We start from the raw sequence: 20814 nt of genomic DNA on the forward strand, positions 1-20814 counted from the left end.
AGAGTGGGGAGCTCTCTCCCAACCCATGCACAATCAACTGAACCTGGATTTCTTACCAGTCTCAATACGTGTCTTTTGACCAGATTCAATTTCACTTGGAGAAGATAAAATTTGATAATATTTTCATCCAAAATTTGACCGTTATTCATTAAAACCTAATAAATTTGCACAGCAGATATGAAGATACACTGTGTTCTATCCAAGCGTGTGTACCTGTGAGAATGAACTGGCCTGTGACTGAGCTTTTTGTTAATGAAGAAAATAGTGTGAGAAATAATATTAAAGCTCAAAGTCAGGTGCTGCTGTGATATCTGGTAAGACTGAGATGGCCTCAGATAGCCTATCTGCACATTCCTCTCCCCACTCTATTTCCCTGGATAAGGTCCTACAGCTAAATAATTTAGCTGTGCATTATTATTAATAAATAATTCCCTTGTCAAGGGATCAGCACTGATCCTGCCCATCCTGGAATATCAGGTTTCAGTTCCCTGTGAGCCAGGGAATCTTTGACACAAGCCAGCCACAACCTCCCGTGGAAACCAGGGGGCCACCCCACACTCTGCAGCCCCTCATTGTCCACTTGGTTCCTGGGGGTGATCTCAGTAAGGCCTGCATGTATGGCATTGACCTCCTTTTACAGTTTGGGAGTAGGTGTGACTAATAACACCTGTCCATCCAACTGTGCTGTGACAGATGTTATTACTTGCCATCCCCCCGAAAGAAGGGTGAAGAAGGGGGTGATTAAAGCAAAACCCACTTAAAAAACTGAAAACCAGCATTTATAGATGAAGATGAACTTTTAGGAACTGTATAAGCTCGTGGTTGCTTTCCTGGTTCTGCCTTCTGAGAGAATCAAGAAGTTTGAGAATTGCTTGAAGGTTCTTTTCTCCCAGGTAGAAATACCCTGTATATCCCATTGTTTGTTGAAGAAATTCTTCCCCTCCTGTGACCATCTGAGGTGACACAAATGAGGTTGGCTTGGGGACTGGCCCTCCCATTGATGAGTGCTGGGTGGAGGGAAGTGGGCTGTTGAAGAGCAGGAGGCAGGAATGATAGCATCCACCTTTCTCTATTGAGACCCTTCTGCTTTCTCCAAACACATATGGTCTGTGCTGTCTTTCTTCTGGGGTTACTACCTTGACTAACTGATGCATGATGTTACCTTCAGTCTTTCTCATCCAACATTTAGAAAGGATACTCCAGGTTACCATTTTTGGCCATTTGGTTGGTCCCAGATGGTTAAATCACTCTCAAATCCGCAGTTACATCACTATGTCCCTAGTGCCCCTATGTCCACCCTGCCTCCTGCCTTTGTGTACATCCCTGTGCTCACCAGCATCTCCTCCTGGGCCCTAAATCACACCCCAAACTTATCCAGTCAAAACACAATGTATTCTCTTTCCCCAACCCACTACATGCTCTTTCCTGGTGCTTCCATCTCATAAAACATGCACCTTCAACCACAAACCTGAGAATCCATTCTGAGTCCCTATTCTTGCTTGTGTCCCAAATCCAATCTATCCCCATTTCTTCTCACAGTAAAATATAAACTTTTGTTGTTGTTGTTGTTGTTGTTAAATCCATTGTCCCTGTAGGGTCCACTGCAAACAGGGACGCTGAGACCCTAAACAATGGTTCAAGCTTAACACATAAAAGAGGGGTCTGTTTCTCAAATCTGTATTATATCTCTAATAACAACACACAGAGATCACAAATGTCCTTAAATAATTAGGCAGAGTAATTTGGAGCATAACTATGTTATTTTTCTGAATGTACAAAATAATAAAGGATGAAAAGTCACTAAGAATTATTTTGAATCTTGTTCTGGGATTTTGGGTGAAATGTTTTCCCAGAATCAAGAGTCTGGTCATTTGTTTTATATCCGTATAGGACAAAGTGCAAGTGCCAAATGACATCTTGCCAAGAGCTGCCATTCAGTGTTCTGGGAGAATCCTGAATCACATGCACAGTGGGGGCTGAGACTGCTCCACCATGGGAGCCCTGGGACAGTTTCCTTCTCCTCACTGCAGGGACTCTCACCTTACCATCACCCTCTCCAGAAAGTGGCGACCCTCTTCTCAGAAGAACAAGGAAATAATAAATGTAAAAATTGCCTAAAAATCTTGCACTCATACATTTTAATCAAGAGCAGCTCTTATTTCTTTGGCTTGCTCTTTGTTAGCCCAGCTATACATTTGAACTGTCTGAGGAGAGTATATGAAATAATAATTTCCTGGTCCCAGTGGCAGATATTCTGATCAATTGATTTGGTAGAGTTTAGGCACTGGCATTCTCCTTAAATTGTAGAATGAGTAACTTGTGTATGAAAATCATTTGAAGATTGTTTAACAATTCTAATGTCCAAGTGATAATGTAGAACGGTGAAATCAAACTTTTGTGTAGAGTGGGATTAAAGCAATGTTATTTTCCAAAGGTCCTCAGGTGATTCCAGTACAGCCTAAATTGAGCTTTAGCCTGAGACAGTGTGGTTATTAATGCATGGGAATCTTATAAGGCATTGTTGAATTGGCCTGTAATATCTATCCTGGGAAACTTTGTTATTAACAGGAGTGAGAGTGCTCTTCCTGGAACAGTTGCCTTCTCCTCCTGACAGACTCTTGGTTAGTGGCAGTATGACAGGACCCTCTGGATCGCCATCTCTTTTTGAGGGTCCTGAGAACCATGCACATGTCCCAGAGAAGTCCAGCAGCTCCTACAATTCTTCTAGGACACCAGCCTAATGATAAAATGAATCCTAGGTCCTCTGTACTCCAATTCTTCTTCCAGAAGGTCACACCCCTCTCCCTTCATCCAAATCCCCCAGATGGCACCTGACTGGCCTTTCACAGGAAACTGAGCTCTGCACACGACACTTGCAGTGCTTCTGTACCTTCAGTAGAATGACTTGGCCTCCTTCCCTTCAGGCAGCCTCAGCTTTTATCCCCACCCAGGGCAGAGAGGTCACAGACTAGTGTGGTCCTCTGATAAGTGACCTGAGAAATAGTCAACTCACAGCCTGTCTCTTGAGTACTCTAGTGTCCCTGATCCCCAATAGTTATTGTCACATGGTGGATAATTGAATTTGAAACAATCCTTGAGCTCAGGGATATGATTTCAATATTATTTATGGGACATTGGGCATTTCTATGCACTCAGTAGCTGTATGTTGAATGAGTAAATAAATGAGTATGGTTTCACTTAGGAAAAGAGAACATTTGTTATCTTTTTAGCAAATGTTAGTATATAATAAGTGGTTCTTCTGGCTGATTATTTCAGATTACTTGACAACACTCAGGAGCTGTCACCAGAAAGTATGAGTGGACCTCATCTGATGACAGGAAGCTGTTGTGTGGTGCCAAAATTCACACTGAAGTTTTCAGGAACCAGGGGCTCCATCAACAAGAGAAGTTGTGGGAGATACAGACGATCCACCAAGGTAGTAATGCATCCTGAGATCTGCCAATCTGCATCATTTTGGTTTTTGATGAAAAGACACAAAATATACGGAAAATTGAACCTGGTTGGTACAAAGTGTTGCACCCACATATAATGATAGAACCTGTGGGTAGGAAGTTGCTAGCTCCTTCAGGTAATCCAGATAAAGTAACTCTAGGCACATGGAGAATGATGGAAACTTTACAGTAGTTCACTGACTAGGTCCACAGTAATTTCTCTTTACTAAACCCAGTGGGTGAAATGTCCCAATGTCTGAGTGTTTAAAAGACGCAGAACATCAGGTAGTGTAAAGGCCTGGGTCTCACATTCCCAGTGCTAGATGAAGTCCCAGTGGCCAGCTCTGTGTAAACTAATGCAGAATTCTGTGAATGTCCTGGGGGGCCATTTCTACCTGTAGTGTGTGAGAATGGCACCTCGCACCTTCCCCTGCTTCTCAAGTTCTCATTCATACCCACTGTTGTAAAAACTACCACTTTGTCCTGGATCTGCATTCATATTACATATGTGTTTGTTGCCTCCATAGCCTTCATCCACAGAAGGAGAAATCAGTTTTCATAGACCCTGAGGTGTAGCCAAAGGAGGGCATGAAAGTAAACAATTTTCCAGGTCTGTCTCTCACTTAAGCTACATCTATCCCCCAAGGGTCCCTCCCCAACAGCACCATCCTCATGAAAAATGTGACAATATTTTCTGCTTCAGAAGGAATTTTGTTTGTCTGTATGTATGTTTTATTGAAGGATGAAAGAGTATACAAGCAATCAGAGAAGAAATATGCTCTTAGCTTCCTATCTCATGAAGTAGTACACGGTTTCATATGTGTCCCAAGATAGATGATCCACCAGACAGGTTCAACTGGATGATGGGGAGCAAACTTCTTCTTCATTAAATTTCATTAAAGTTAGAAAATAGTAACCTTTATCAGAAAAATCTGGGATTGACTTGAAGATAACCCTATGACCTTATTAAGGAAGGTTTTCATGTATTCCAGAATCATGTTTGCTTTTACAACTGTAACAACTTTACAGCAGCTGCCTCTATAGGTAACACTCAGCTATTAGATCTGGTTTTATGGCTCCTTATCATCCCCATCTGAAATGGTTTACAATTCAGGATAACCTTGGATACCACCTAATGTTCAATGGAGCAACTCTGAAGGCATGCAAAATATATACATACATACATTATATACATACATGCACAGGTACATAAATAAAGGTACAGGAGAGGAGAAAAAGAAACAAAATTATTATACAACTGAGAAACCATAGAAATGATGCAGTACATATAAAATCAGTTATGAATAAGAACTATATAAAGTAATAATCACCATTTTTTTTGCTTTCACGTGTAATGGGAGGTGGACGGATATGTTTATCCTGAAAGAAAAAAAAGACCCAAGTTGATGCTTAGCCTGTGTTTAAGTTTTGTGAATCTGGCATTCCAACCTCCTTATGAATATTTCTACACAAATGTCCAACTGTCATCTCAAAGCCCAGGTGTCTAACTGAGGAACCATCTCCCTCCCCCCACCTGTTCTAGATTCATCCACAGAACCCAGAAATACATCTTTAGAAATTCTTCTTTTTTCTTTTGTGCATTTTAAAATAACTTTTCAGAGGTTTTCCTTCACAATCTCTTAGGCAACTCTCACTCCCTCTCCATTCCCACCAGTGCCACTCAGACCTGCCTGCTCACACCAGGGCTATTTAACTGAATGCACGTGTCCCACAGCTACAGGGTGTCACACCCTCTGGACAATGATGGGCACATAAAGGACAAACCCTACTAGGGTTCTAGAGAAACAAAGGGAATGGGTGGAAGGATAAGAATAAGACAGTATGAGAAGGGCCTCACTTGAGAGTTCAGGGGACCCAGGGAAGGGGTGACCAGGGCAGGTCAGTCAGGGAACATTCAGACAGGAGTGACATGGGAGCTGAGCCTTGAAGGTTGACTATATGTTTCTTGGGCTGAAAGATAGTGAATTCAGTTCAAGTTCCTGCATTGTCTGAAATACTGTTTTAAATATGTCATTTCATAGCTCAGGAGACTCTGTGGTTCTGCACTGTCCATGTTACCAGTTTGAACTCTTTAACCTGACATTAAATCCCTCTGCAAACAACCCCAATTGATGGATTATGCTGTGTCACACACAATCCATCTACCTCAGCTCATGGAGTCGTGGTAACTGTGGTTCTGGTTTTATACCACTCTTTCTAGGGAGTGTGTTCTGCCCAGTTGTGTGACTCTACACAGTCTTCTTTCTTTTAGTGCTGAAAGTTGTTTGTAAGCACCTGGGTCCGAAATGACCTTTCCCTCTCCCAAGCCCCTGCAGTCACCCTGACAGAGCGCCTTTGACAAATGGATGGGTTCCCTTGTACTGAGGTGTGAGTGTGGGGCACCTCTTCCTGTGAAAAGGATAAAGTCTTGGCTTCAAGGCTCCAGCCACAACTTAGCACATACTGGGTATTGAATACTGACCTCATCTTTGATGACAGCAAAGGAAGTCATACCTTCTGCCCCTGTTACTGAAATACCTTTATCAGCTTTTTTAGGGATTTTCCACCGCAGGTGAGGCTGGTCTTCCAGTTACTTGCTTTTTCCAAGCCTCCTCTGACTTCAAATTCCCTGGGGGTGAACCAGTTTCCATCTTCAGTTCTTATGCACTTCCTTGTGGCTCCTGTAAGACCAGGGTACATTGATGCTGACCCCTCTTTGTCCTCAGTGCTCAGAGGTTGGCCTCCCACCTCTTTGGATCTGATGTCACCCATCTGGGTTCAAGATCAATAGCAGGAGCATCTGGCCTCCCCTTCCATACTTCAGAACCTAGAATCCTAGCTTATAAGTTCCCTCCAAGGAGATTTGCTGCTTTGAATTAAAATTTCAAGTGGAGGCCCTGCAGCTCACAATGGCACTAAGGCAACATCCACGTCCTGTGTTACAACAATTTTCTCTGAGTTTACTGTCATTGTTGAGCAGATATTTTTCCATCCTTGAAATCATGGGTAGCTGATACTAAAATAATTGTGAGATATTAATCAGTAGAAAATTTAACTTATATGTAAAAGATTGTCATATACTTAATGCCATTATCATTAGATAAAAGGAAATTAAACCACAATCAAATTCTAGAGTCTAAGCACTAGGGTGGCCACTACGAAAAAAGACAGACAATAACAAGTGTTGGTGAGAATACATAGAGATTGAAACCCTCAGATTTTGCTGATGAGAATTAAAATGGTGCAATACTTTGAAACATAGTTTGTCTTTTTCTCAATAAGAAAAACACAGAATTACCAGGTAATCCTGCAATTCCACTGCAGGGTATATACTAAAAAGTATCTTAAAAATATACTCACAAAATAACTTTACATAAAAGGGTTATTATTGTTCATGATAGCCAAAGAATGAGAAAACCCTAACTGAAGACTAAATGCAATATTTCAAATCCATATGATGGCTCACATAGGACAATAAAAAGAATGACTTATAAGACATGGCACTGTATGTGTGAACCTTGAAAACTTCATGCTAAGTGAAGGAACCAGTGACAGAAAGGCAGATGTTATGTGAGTCAATTGAGATAAAATGCTTACATAGGCCAATTTATAGGTCAGAACATAGATTAATCAGTGCTTAGGGTGGGCGATGGGCTGGGTGGGAATGGGCCCTGACAGCTGAGAGGCATCGGGTTTCCTTTGGTGGGGACAAAATGTTCTAAAATTAGATTGTGATGATGGTTTTATAATCTTGTGAATGAACAAAATAAAAAAAATCAGTGAAATCTACACTGTAAATGGTGAATTATACATATGTGAGTTATATCTCTGGGAGGTTGTTTAAAATTAATTATGATAAAGCATTTACTCATATTAGTGTTCTCATAGCCATATTAAAAATAATCTGAGCCCTGGTTGGTGTAGCTCAGTGGTTTGAGCACGGGCCTGTGAACCAAAGGGTTGTTGGTTCTATTCCCAGTCAGGGCACATGCCTGGGTTCCAGGCCAGGTTCCCAGTAGGGGACACATGAGAGGCAACCACACATTGATGTTTCTCTCTCTCTCTTTCTCCTTCCCTTCCCTTCTCTGTAAAAATAAATAGATAAAATCTTAGTAATCTGATATGAAGTTCATCATATAGACAAAAAGCTTTAAGCTTTATAATATTAAAATCACAAAATACTTTATATTCATATATAAAAGAACTCTCAAAGTCAGAGTAGGAGGCATGTTTGTAATTATTATTCATTTCTTAGATGGGAAGTTTCAGGCTCAGGAAGGTCCCAGTCTTCACACTGTCACTCTCAGCAGGGCTGAGGCTGGGATCAGGTTTCCTGACTCTAAACTCTGTGATCTCCTCACTACATCCAATACCCTGTCCTGGTGGTGATTACCCAGATGGGATACAGAATGTGAACGTGGAGGCTGAGGGCCTCTTCCCTGTTACATCTGATTCAAAGTAGAAAATGCAGTATTTTGAACCCTGAGACAGACATTCCTGTACTTCTCTTTGTTTCTTTGGGCATCCTCATGGGCACTTGCACATGGGGGAGTGAGCACTTGATATGCAGCACTGCTTACAGTGTAAAAAATATCATCTTAGGGATCCTTTTTTTTCTTTTCAAGCCACAGTGGGGACTCAATTCTTGAATGACAGAATTCACGTGGGTCATTCCATTATTTCATGTGATTCCTTCACAGAGGGGTTGCAAATTAAAGTAACCTGGAAACCTACCTCGTTCCAATTTTCTCTTAATTAACAGCCCCCTCATCACCCCCACAGGCCACACGAAGTATTTCAGCACGAAAATTCACAGGCGCATCTGGCTGCTGTCTTGACCCTGAAAGAGAAGATTTTTATTCTGTCTCATTTCATAATTGCACAGAGAGAACTTCCTACCATGTAGTTATTGTTTCTACAAAGTCATAGGGGTACTAAGCAAACTGTATTCCACACATCTTCAGAGTTTCCAAGCCTTTCTTTCAGTGGCATTTTTTTCATACATACCCACACAACCTTTGCCTTGATTTCACCTCTCACACCCCCCACACTAAGAACACTTTAGCAGAGACACCAGGCATCAGGACACCTGTCTCAGCTCCCCATGCAGTCAGCCCCCTGATTCTTATGTGACAGTGACACTGCTGTTCTGGTAGAAGGGAGCTCTGTGACTGTGCTGTTTCCCTGTAGTTAGGTCATTGGAGGCAAAGTCCCAGACTGTACCTGCACCTTCCTGTGTGAAAGGGGAAGTCAGGAATCTCTAGGCAATCTATAAATTGCATGGGTGGTTAGACTAGTTGTAGTCTGTGAATGGTGTGTCGTTTATCAAAAGCTACAACCAATGCTCTGATCATCTAAGTCCATAGACTTAGATGACCTTGTCTTCCCTTGTCCACACACTTCTCTGTGAAGGCTCCTTGGTCCCTGAAGGCAGCTGTCCCCAAAGAAGGCAGAAAGGGATCAGCTTCTTCTTGCATTGTGATCAGGACAAAAGTGAATGTGGGGATTAATGGTGTTACAGGGACCAACTGTGGAAAGTCCAGATTCTGCTCTGACCCTTGCTGGCATTGATGCCTCATACTTTCCCCAACCAGCCTGGAAGGTGGACTCCTTGGAGTGCCCAGATGATTCAGGTTTAATTTCTTTCATGTTTTTTTTTTTTGAAATGCCTTTTCCATTTTATGTGTGACCCTTCTAGATGAAAAATCTGAGTGACAGCAGGAGATTATGGAAAGAACAATAAAGCTGGATCCAGTGGAATAGTACACACAGGTTTCATAACAGTGAAGGAAGAGCAAAGATCCAGGCCCCTGAGGAAGAAACATCTAGGAAGGTAGGGGAGGTAGGGAGACCTTAATGATATCTGTCATTCCGAGCTCCCTGAGTCCTCCTTAGAGAATGAAACCACCTGGTCCAGGTCTTTCACCACAGGGATGCTGAGTCTGCCACTCAGCATCTGATCCAAGGAAACAGGGGCTGGTGCCAGCATCTGAAATCCCATGCAGAATGTCTCTGGGCAATGTGCCCCACATAGATTCTTAGTCATTTGGTGGAGGGTTGTGAAAAGAACAAATGTGACCTGCCTGGTGTCATGGACATAAGAGGCAGATTGGAGAGATGGTTCTTAGGTAGTAACCTTGCCCCCTCCTGCCCCATTAAAAACTAGAAACAGTGAACAGAAGCAACAACATAAGACCTATAGCTGGCCAGTGGCCCAGACTAGAGGACATGCCTGTCCCCCCACCTCCTAGCTGATGTATATACACATCCTCACAGACCTCGACAGTGGTGAATACTTCCCTTTGAGGGCACTGTGTTCACTTGTCTCTGTCATGCAAACATGGTGACTTGCACCATAGGAGTGATCACAGGATCCTAAAGCACTTGCAGTAGAAGAAACTTGGTAAATGCTGCAGGAAACAAATGAATGGATTGGGGCTCAGCCCCCCTTGGTGGTGATATTAATCAGAGTGGCTGGTGGAGTGGTGACCTCCTGGGGACACTGCCAGACTCTGCTATGTGGGGGTGAGCTTATTGGGAGGCAATTTTCTGTGGCATTTCCAGTTTCCTCAGGGTATCTTTTCAAGGAATTTTGATTAAGAAACTGTGTTGCAAGCTAATGTTAATGTTGTTACCTGATCAATATAAAATAGAGATCACCTCACCCCTGAGATATTTTAGGATAGTCCATTGTCCCTCCTCTCCCCAGGGGAGAGCTCCTTATGTTCCAGGGTGATGGTCATGTTCTGTATCTTCATAAAGATTGGACTTTACCAGAGAATACTTTAATCATAGCTCTTAGTATTTGTGCATCTTATTATAAATGATAAACTTTATGTCCAGAGACAAAGAAAAGCACTGCAAACAAATATTGCAGTCTAGTTAATACTCTGCATGCTGAAGGGATTGGAGAGAAATGTACTGATTGAAATGTTTCAAACCTGAGGGTGGTTAGTGGATGGATAGGGACATGGATAGATGGACAGAAATGTGATAAAGCCAGAATAGTGAATGTTAATTTTGCATTGATGGGACAGTATTTTGATGTTTATGGTACAATATTTCAAGTTTTTAGTGGTCCTAAAATTTTCACAACTTGATAGTTGGAAAATAAGATTTTGGCAAAAAAAGAAGCTATTAAGCAAAAAATGACAGTTAAACTACAAAAAAGAAATCATCACCCATGCAATAGATCCTGAAAGACAACCAGTAGCCATATTGGCATACTGAAGACATCTTTCTATTTAAAATTTTTCAAATCAAAGGCAACTTTCCATGTACAACACTGGCAGGTTTGCCACATAGACAGCCTACTACAATAAGTAGGTATTAATTCCACTAGACACAAAGTAAAGCCAAAGGAAAGAAACAATGATAAGTGTATAAAATGATGAATTATTTTGCAGAAATGTGGAGATCATGGAGATTAAAGGTTCAGTTTGAGAATATTCATGCTGAGATCCTTGACATCTTTTGAGATTAGGGCATAGTTGGAGAGATGGGAGAAATTTTATCTCCAATTTCCAAACCAGAAGAGACAAATGGTGGAATATGGAATTCTATCTCAATCAATCAGGATGAGGAAAAAAAAACATAAAAACACCCAACAGAAATGGTTAACAAGAATATAGAATACATAAGTCCACATATATCAGGAATCTAATAATAATAAAATCATATTAAAAGACCAGATTTATCAGAGAAGTTTGCAAGAGGCAGAGTGTCATTATGAGGCATAACATAAACTGCATAGTGGGACTTAATGAAAAAGGCAGTAAAAAAACATAAAACATAAAAGTTAATGTGACAATATTAGCACCCTGTGTAAAGATTTGAAAGTAAAAAGCATTTAGTACGATATACAGGAACACTCTGTAATTATAAAAGAAGAAATCCACCTAAGTAATAACAGTCATGAATAGCCTCAAAGTATTTCTAGTACAAAAACAGAACAAGGAGGAATTGTCAAATACACAGTCAAGTCAGGGCATGTAATACATCCCTATATGACAGGATGGAATGCGTACAACCCCCATCCCCAATTTCCTGTGCATCCAGGGGATTTAAACAACCAAGTTGTGCTTCAGGAAGAGAATGTATATGGGGAGGAGCCAGATCACCAAAATAGTTCCAATGTGCATACTTTGAAAGAGACAGAAAACATTTATAAATATGGATCACACAATTAGATTCCAAAGGAACTTTCAACAGATTTTTAAGAGCTGAAAGAGTCAATTCTTCATATTGTATTCCAGCTGTCATTTTTAATTCCTAATTTACTAAGAGGACATGTGTCTTCTTGGAGATGTCATAGTCCAGACAAAATACCGTAGTCCATAACTTCACTAATAGCTGGCAGGACCACCTGTTTCAGATTTGATGAGTGAGATGTGGGAGGTGGGGAAGTCTAGGAAAGCTTCTCACAAAAGGGGCAGATCTCTGAAGGAAAGTATATTTTGCTCTTCCCCATTTCTCCTTTGGATGGCCTAGAGCATGTCTAGGTGGCTGCATTCAGCAGGCACCTTGGGCAATGATGTGATCTTCAAAGTGGCTAAACTAAAGGAAAAAGAAGAAGCTTCCAAATACACAGGGCCTAATATAGCTAAAACCATTTTGAAAAAGAGAAACAAAATTATAGGTCTTAGTATATAATTTTAGGACTTATCATAAAGCTGTAGTAATCCAGAAAATAGAATATTGACCTAAAGATAGACACATTGGAAAATAGAACAGAAAAAGAAGTAGAGAAATACATCCTACTTGGATGGGCAAATGACTTTTGGCCATAAGCCAAAATGTCAAAGCAATTGATTCAATGTAAAAGGATAATCTTCAGTAAATGGTACAGGGACAATGGAATATCTATATGCCATCCCCCCAAAGACCTTACTTAATGTCATGTGCAAAAATTAAAGAGCTTGAACTGGATATCAGATACCAATCTGATGGCTGTCAGAGGGGAGGGAGGGTAGGGGACTGGGTGAAAGAAGGGGAAGGGATTACCTAAGGAACACATATGCATAACACATAGACACACACAACAGTGTGGTGAAGGCCAGAGGGAGGGAGGATGGGCGCTGGGTGGCAGTGGCTAAGGGCAGGAAATGGGGACATCTGTAATAGTGTCAACAATAAAAATAAAGTAAAAAAAGAGAACCAGATTGCAGATTCTGGGGATTGCACATGGACAGCTCTGTTTCTGTTGGTATAAAATTCTCAAGAACTGAATAGGTCAGCCATATATGTCATGAGGATTTGCTCCATTAACAAAGGCTCCTGCACGGATCCTCCCTACATAATCACATACCAATTTTTGGCTTCTGCTGAGATGGCTGAGAGGATCTGTAAATCACACACACAGTCTCATCACAGAATTTTTCTGTGACTGAATACTCTGACTTTTCCTTACTTCTGAGGTTCCACCAAATAGTCATTAAGTCACATTCTTGGTCGTTCTGCAGAGCACACTTACCTGACAGTGAATTTCAGCTTTGGCATCTTTTGCAACCTGAGTAAGCTAAGAAGAACCCAAGTCATCAAGTCCTGATTCCTTTGTTTTTTTAAAAAACAGTTCTCCCCTTAGTTTATCTCTTTCCTCTCACATTTTATTGTAAGCAGCAAAAAGAAAACTGCTGCATCCTTATCACCTAGAAATCTCTACAAAGTTCTGCTTTCCACATATCTGCAGAACAGGGTTTCCCTATGCTTTCAGTCATTTTATAATAAGGATCTTCTTCCAGTTCCCAAACACATGTTTTTTACTTCCTTCTGACCCTCACCAGTCACACCAATAACCTCCCTATTTGTGCTGTTCAGGGATGATTTACAATTTCTCTGAGACAGCACAGGTTTTCTTTCCCACATTTTTCTCTCCTTCTGAGTCCTCTCCAGGTCCTCAGCAACCACATTTCTAAGAACAAATTCCTCAAGGCCATCTAGGCTTTTAAAAATCTTTTTACTTAAATTCTTCTAGGCACTGCTCACTGCACAGACACGGACAGACTTTTAGGATTGTTTTATAGCCATAAAGGCACTTACAAGAGCCAAAGTCTGTATTATTTCTATATTTTCTGTCATAACAATTTACTACAAATAATGGATTAAAACAACACAAACTTATCATCTTCCAATTAATGTCAATAAGAAATTCTGGCAATGACTCACTGGGATAAAATCCAGTTTTTAGCAGACCTTCATTGCTTTCTGGAGGGTGTAGGGTGTAATCTGCTTCCTTGATTTTTCCTGCTTCTTAAGGTCCCCCACATTCCCTAGTCCCTCCTCCGTCTGCAGAGCCAGAGGTATTGCAGCACTCTGACTGTTCCCCCATAGTCACTTCTTCCTCTCTCCACAGCCAAGAAAGGCTCTCCATTTTTTAAGGGCTATTGAGTATATTGGCATCACCCAGGTAATCCAGGCAAATCTGCCCCATTTCAAGGTCCCTATTTTAATCACATCTGTCAAGTCTACTTGCCATGTGAGATAACAGATTACAGGTTCCAGGGATTAGGGCATAGACATCTTTGAGGAGACATCATTCCGCCTAATACAATATTGCAAATAATAACAATGATGAAACTCTGGTGTTTAAAGTGAATTTCTCACATTAAAAGTAAGGAAAGTTTTATTCACTCTTACTTCTTTTTTTCTTGGGTGTTTGTGCAGCAGAGTTGTTTCCAAGATCCATGAAACCTAGAAAATAACAGATGGTGGTGAGAAAACAAACATGAAAAAATAAAAGTTCCAGGTCTTAGGATGGTTCATGCTGCAGAAGACCTGAGTATACGAGTATAAAGTTGTCTGATTTCTTGAGAAATAAGTGTCTGGAATGGGCCCTGGGTCTTGTTTAATTTCTCAACATGACTTGGAAATATACCTTAAATGCTTCTGTACTTCAGCTTATGCAGAGATTGCAACAGGTATTCCATCCTGTCCTGGTCTTAATGTTTTTACGAGGTGTCGGTGCCCCCTCAGCCAGGTCCCCAAAGAGCAGGCCTATGCAGTATATTGGTGTCGCCCAGGTATGCTTTTATTGCAGACAAATGCACTTGTGCCGCACTTGTGCCATTGACCTTTTATACCAGTCAGCAGTGCTCCAAACACATAATATTTATTGTGTGTCATCTAAAATCCCAACAAATTACTATTTTTTATTTAAAGGGAAAAAAACAGGAATACTTGAACAGAGCTTTTGTAACAAAGAAAGCTACTAGTTATCTTTGCTCTTAGGTTTCTTCCCAATGCCTATTGCTTAAATGGAATGCTTTTCAATGTCCACAGCATTTGGAAGCAAAGGAAAACACAGCCAATATTCTATAACTGAAGGAGTGGTAAATCTTATGACTCTTCACATTGTTGAAGGATTTGGAACTTAAAGATGTGGTGATGATCATTTCTGTCTCTTCTCATCTAAAGCAATGAGATTGCTATAAAATGAAGCAAAGTCTCACAATGCTTTATCCCATATGCAGAATCAAAGAAGTCTTGAAAACCATCAGTTTTTCCCAGGTTTTCAGCTAAGTCACTTGGCAGGGAAGCTGACCTTAGCTGCCATGAGTCCATGTAGCATCTCTAACTTATCACACTTGGTGTGACTTCACACAAGTTATTGAAGAAATATTAATATATTTGAGAATAAGATTTTGCCCCTGGCACTGTTGAGGTCTTTTGACACATAAAGGATATAAATCACAGTGCATTTCTAAAATAGTAAAACATTATTATTTTACTTGTGGCTTCAGAGGTTTTGAATAAAGGTAACTCTCCCTGTGATTCTGTAAAGAGTCTGAGAACATCATAGATACAGAGAGGAAACTGATGGCTCCCCAACAGTGAAATGGGGGAGCAACTGTTATCTGGCCAAACTTTGAGGTTGTTGTAAACATAAATAGATGTCCTTTTAGGCAAAGCCATGTTCAAACATCACTAGATAGGCCAATGTCATGTTGGGGGTCATCTGTCAAAAGCTATAAAGGGAACTTAATAGTCATAACCAAAAACTTTTCCTTGTGTCCATAACTAAACAAAATAACTAAGAGTCTGTTGACTCTTGAACAGGCTTGTGACAAAATTGAGCAATACCTGACTGTCCAGCTGTCCCTGTCCTGGACAGATCAGGTGCTGAGTGCGTGAACATCTCTATGTGGTCCAGAACTTGGGGGATGATGTCTCTGAGCATGTAGTCAGTAAGGAGGCACTGCTGTCCTGCCAGAGCCATCTTGTTAAGCCTGAACTTAAGTGATTTCTTTCTTTGCAGTTTTATTTACTTTCATTTGTTATTGAATTGGTTGGGGTGACATTGGTTAATGAAATTATGTAAGTTTCAGGTGCATGATGCTATAATACATCACGTGTACATCGTGTTGTGCATTCACCAGCCCCAAGCCATGTGTCCTCCCATCCCCATTCATCCTCCTTTATTCTCTTCTACATGTCCCCACCCTACTTCCATCTGGTAATCGCCATACTGTTTTATTTGTCTGTGTATGAGTTTTTTCTTTTCTTTTCTTTTCTTTCTTTTTTTTTTTTTCTGCTTAAACCCTTCTTTCACCCAGCCCCTTTACCCCCTCCCATCTGACACCTGTCATTTTTCCCTCTGTATCTATGAGTCTGAGACTATTTTGTTTGCTAGTTAATTGTGTCCTTTGCAGTCTTCACAGTGGCCACATGAGAACAAGGCAGGACTGGGCTCCCGCATGTGAGGTGTGCTCAGAGGAACAGGAGCCCTGACCTCAGGCTCCTGCTGTCCTGGAGCCCAGCCATGGTGACCCTTACCCTGCTGGTCAGCACCACTTCTCACTGCAGAGCTCCCGGCTTCTGGGCGCTTCTCCTGTGCACTGAACCCCGAAGACCCTCCAGGACTTCTCACTGCAGAAGGAGCAAATGTTCCTTGCAGGTCTCAGTGTGTGACAAGGAACTCAGGAAAAAGTTGGGAAGCTCTGAAAACCCAGGGCTAGCTTGTCCCTCCCTCAGTCCCCCCCATGATGTGTCTTTTTGTATTCACGTGACCTGTAGGTCAGAACTTTATCATCCCTGTCCCCTGGGCCTGGGGTGGAGATATTTCTCTCTCACTGGACTCCTCTGCATTCTCTTGGCCCTCTGCATTCTGCACTGCACTCTCTTTCTTCCTTTCCATGTAGCTTCATGGATTTGTGTTTATGCCTATAATTGTGTTCATCATTAGCTGTGCTTCTCTCCCAAGGTGGTCTTACAAATTTGGCATTGAAGGAGGCAGACCTGTCACTTGACTTCTCCCTAGAATGACTTTCTGAAATAGAGCCCCACCCCTCCCCTTAAATTCTACTTTGTTCAGGACATTGATATCTTTCTAGTTTAAATAACATAAAAGTTAAAATGAACTATCTTAAATTAAAACAAATTTGTACTTTACTATAAAAGATATAGCAAAGAATTAGAAGGAATTTTTGCAGAAAACACTGTTTATTTACAACCATGAAAAGCTGTTATTTGCTCTTACCTCTTTTGGTAGGTTTGTTTCCAGATGTAGATGGCTTTCTCAAGTTCAAAGACCCTATAAAGTAAGAGGAAGAAAACAGTTATTTCTTAGCAACAGTCTTACATAATGTGTGATAACTCACACAGCAGATAGGGTTTGTGGTAATCTCAATTTTGAAATTAGCATTTTCCTCTTTCCTTGAGCTGAACCCAGTTCTGGTGCCCACAGTCCTAATACTGGGTCCTGCCAGGCTCTCCCCTTTACTTCTATATGTGAATTTGTAAATGACCTTGAAACATTACCTCCAGTTTCCTCATCTCCAGTTTCCTCATCTGTAATACTGAAATAACCTAGTTACCCTATCTCCCTGTTAAGGTATTTGTGAAAACAAAGTGAATCTATATTCAGAATAGCACTGTGAAAAATCAAAATGTAAGCCAATAGTTTAAGTATCATTTGGGCTTGAGAGGTAGTTGGTCTGAGCCACTTTTTCCATCAGTACCTAAATAGCAGCACCAATGATTCTATGAAGACTTTCCAAGTTTTGCACTAATGAGAATATTGCTAAGAAATTATGAAATACTATGCTCACTACTCTCTGTAGAATATAAAACATGTTGGTAGAGATGAAGTATATTTTTCAACTATTTAGCAATAATTAATATGACAGTATGTAGTCAGTGTGTAGTATAAAAGACTGCCATTTGCCAGTGGAGTATGTTATTGCTATGTTGTTATAATATCAATTGACTGGGCTCATCCAGTTGAACAACAGTTCATAATGCCCCTTTTCCCTCTTTCATATTCCAATAGGGTTGAAGACATTAAATGCTCAAAGTGATGCTCTAGAAGTCATTGAATCAATGCATATGGAGAATGTCAGAGTGAGGTTTGTTTAGAAAATAGAGCTCTGGATTTAGACTCTGGATTTTGATGTCCAGTAATACATCTTATCTGTTGCATTTTAGAGTCATGAACAGGTGACTTGTTGGTCTTTCCTCCTTTGCTCATTTCTAAGGAGTCCAGGTTATTGATATCTGCACAGAGGAATAGGATTCGCTAAGTGTCTCAGTGTGTGACTAAGGAACCAATTCAGCAGGAAATTCCCTAATAAACTTGGAAATATTTTGAAAACCCATGTATATCATGGCCTTTGCATAGGCCACCTGAACTGCTCTCCTAGGTCACCTGCCTTGTAGGTATTGATGTTCCTTTCCCTGTTCCCAGAGCAGAGACAATTCATTGCTTTGTTTGAACCTGACCTTCCTACACTTCTCTCTCTTCCTCCTCCTACCCCTTCTATTGTCATTTCACAATGTATTCATTGGCTGTTTCTTTGTGAGGAGGCCTTGGATATCTTTTGTTGAAGGTAGAGAGACTCCTATACACCGTAGTGCCCCTTGAATCATTTGCAAGGCTGAGAAATAATCTTCTCTTGTGTCTGAGCCATAGACCTATGTTGGGACCATCTTTCAGTGCAGTTGCCTACACTGAGACACAAGTCAGAAAGCATACTCCCTAAAAAACTGAAGCAAACTTCCATTATACATTGATAGATATAGTGAGATATCAGAACAAAAGTATTACTTGCAATATTGTTCTGTTGTAACGTCAAGAGCTGGTAACATTTTTATTTGCTTTTAAAATCTTGACTTAGTAAACACATTAGCAATAGACAGGTTTGCAATATCCTCTGAGGAAGTAGGAAGGGGAAACGAATCTCTGATTTGTGCACTAAAGAGCCACAAATCTTACAATTACTCATGCTGCACAAAGAATTGAGGAAACCATATTTTGGTAACTGTTTTGAGCTCCAGTTTTACAAAGGAAACAACACAGCATCTGGCATGCTAGTCTTGTCTTCCCCTTTTTCTCCATGAGACTTTGTGGAAGTCCTTGAAATATTTATGTGATTGTGTTTGCTCATCTAGAAACAAAATTGACACTGTCCATACTGCTTACCCCTCAGGGTTGCTGTAAAGGAAAAAGTAAGACACTATTTGCAAAGGTCCTTTGAAAAGTCACTATATGTTCCTAACCTGCTGAAGAGCTCTGTCAAAAACCATACTTTGGGTTTCAAAATTCCTTATCTGTTTCCTCTCACACTAGATAACTGAAGGAATTGGCCCTTGACACTATTCAAAGTTTTGTGACCCGATGACAATATGACCTTCCAGTAAAGAAATACTTAGCTTTCTTTTCTCTATGGAAACCACTGTAAAAATCCAACCAGCGCTTTATAGTCATAGACTCAGTTTTCAAACACATTCATTACTTTGCTGGCTTATTTCTACTATATAATCAATAGATAGATGCATAGGTTGATTAATAGGACCCATAAATTAATAGGCCCCATTTTCAAAAAAATGTAAACATAATTAATTCTTATTAACTTGCACATTCCCAAAAGGTTAAGTAAAATACTGAAATGAATGCAGAGAATGAGATTCCAAGATAAACTGGATCCATAGTGCAGCATGAGCTCAGAACAGATGCCCCTGGAAAGAGTTGCTCTTAATTCAGGTCCTGCAGCCCAAGCCTTGAGCTCCCACCTCCTCACCTGGTTTTTTATTCAGTGCTGAGGTGGAACCTTTGGGAGGCTCTTTTCTGTTTCCACATTCTGCAGAGTCAGCACTGCTGGTCACTGCACAGAGGACAAAAACCCCTTAGACTTTCAGGGAGGTGCCAAGGAGCCCACTGATAGGAAACCTCCTGACAAGAGCACAAGGAAGACCTAGAAGCTAAGTCAAGAGGTTCCCCTGGTTTGTGCCCTAACATGTGTGGCCTGCAGGTTGCTCCAGGTCCTACACAGAAGGTGGTGACATTCAGGCACAGAGGACAGCTGTGCCCATTCTGCAGCAATGCTTACCCCACAGTCACCCCGTCTCCTACTTCCATCCTCACTCTACATCCGATCCCCACCCTCATTCTACCTCTTACCTTTGCTCTCTATTACTTCCACCCCCATTCTATCTCTTTCTTTCATTCCTATCTTAATTCTTCACTTTCCTCTTGGTTTGGCCTATTTTTACTATTTTTGTTTCTGGTGATGGTATCTCTTTATACATTCTCTTCTCTTCCTGTGTTTGTTTTAATCTCCTTTCATGAATATCTTGGCTCTCTGAATTATTGCCTTGAACACAGAAAATCTGACATCAACACTTAAATTTACCATTTTTGTTTTTTATGCTTTTCCAATCACAAGGGATATTTTTCTGTTGAACTCACTGCATAAGGTACTGATCCTCTCACTTTCCTACCTCTAACTCAGGCCACCAGGACAGCCTCCATAGGCCATATGACGTGTCCCAGACCCCGACCTGCTACCATGATTCACATCACACATTCTTTCAGTCAACCTTGCCTATTACATTAGATGCCTGGTTACAGTCAGTCTTTGCTTGGGCTTCCCATTCATCTCCTGAATTAAAAAATGACTTTTCCTTCATTATATCCACAAGATCTACAGAGCAAGAATTTATTCAGTTTCCATGGTGGGGTAGCTCTGCTCCTGAACCTAATTACAAAAATGAAGAATTTTGTTTGTCTCCCCAAAGGAAGTGAGCACCCTCACTACAATTAAGACCTTCTCCCTGTAATGCCACTGGGTTTTATTTATTTACTTTTTCACTTTTGTTTCTACTTTTCAAAGTAGAAGCCTATTTTCATCTGATAGGGTTCCAGGGCCACTCTGGTCACTGTGGACACCTCACCTTCTAAGTGGTGAGAGGAGCAGCCCACTGTGCCCTCTTTGTGGTGACTGTCTCCTCCTATCAGACAATGCTTGGTCCTCTCTCTGCCAGTTCTCCATTCATTGTCCTTTACTCACTTCAACACAGTTTTCTTTGTGTCTCCCTCCCCATTTTTTATTTATTGATACTCATTTCCCTCTGTATCTTTGTCTCCTTA

General features: G+C 40.9%; 1 protein-coding gene across 2 annotated transcripts in view; it reads right to left on the reverse strand.

Moving 5' to 3' along the window:
* Nucleotides 1–4782: 4782 nt before the first annotated feature.
* Nucleotides 4783–20814, reverse strand: part of LOC123828805 (nuclear autoantigen Sp-100-like) — a 32693-nt gene continuing 16661 nt past the window's right edge. Inside the window, exons 6-12 of one of the 2 annotated variants that reach the window (XM_045854161.1) lie at nt 19466–19549; nt 16927–16980; nt 16224–16316; nt 14088–14141; nt 8187–8292; nt 5991–6133; nt 4783–4832 (exon numbers count right to left, since the gene is read on the reverse strand). In XM_045854161.1, coding sequence (XP_045710117.1) covers nt 8204–8292; nt 14088–14141; nt 16224–16316; nt 16927–16980; nt 19466–19549 — 374 coding nt within the window. In that variant the 3' untranslated portion in view covers nt 4783–4832; nt 5991–6133; nt 8187–8203. Of the gene's footprint in view, nt 4833–5990; nt 6134–8186; nt 8293–14087; nt 14142–16223; nt 16317–16926; nt 16981–19465; nt 19550–20814 lie in introns of those variants that run through there. The other variant, XM_045854170.1, reaches the window with a different exon arrangement.

Source organism: Phyllostomus hastatus, unplaced genomic scaffold, assembly GCF_019186645.2.
Source record: "Phyllostomus hastatus isolate PE091 unplaced genomic scaffold, TTU_PhHast_1.1 phas_contig_137, whole genome shotgun sequence".
NCBI lineage: Eukaryota > Metazoa > Chordata > Mammalia > Chiroptera > Phyllostomidae > Phyllostomus > Phyllostomus hastatus.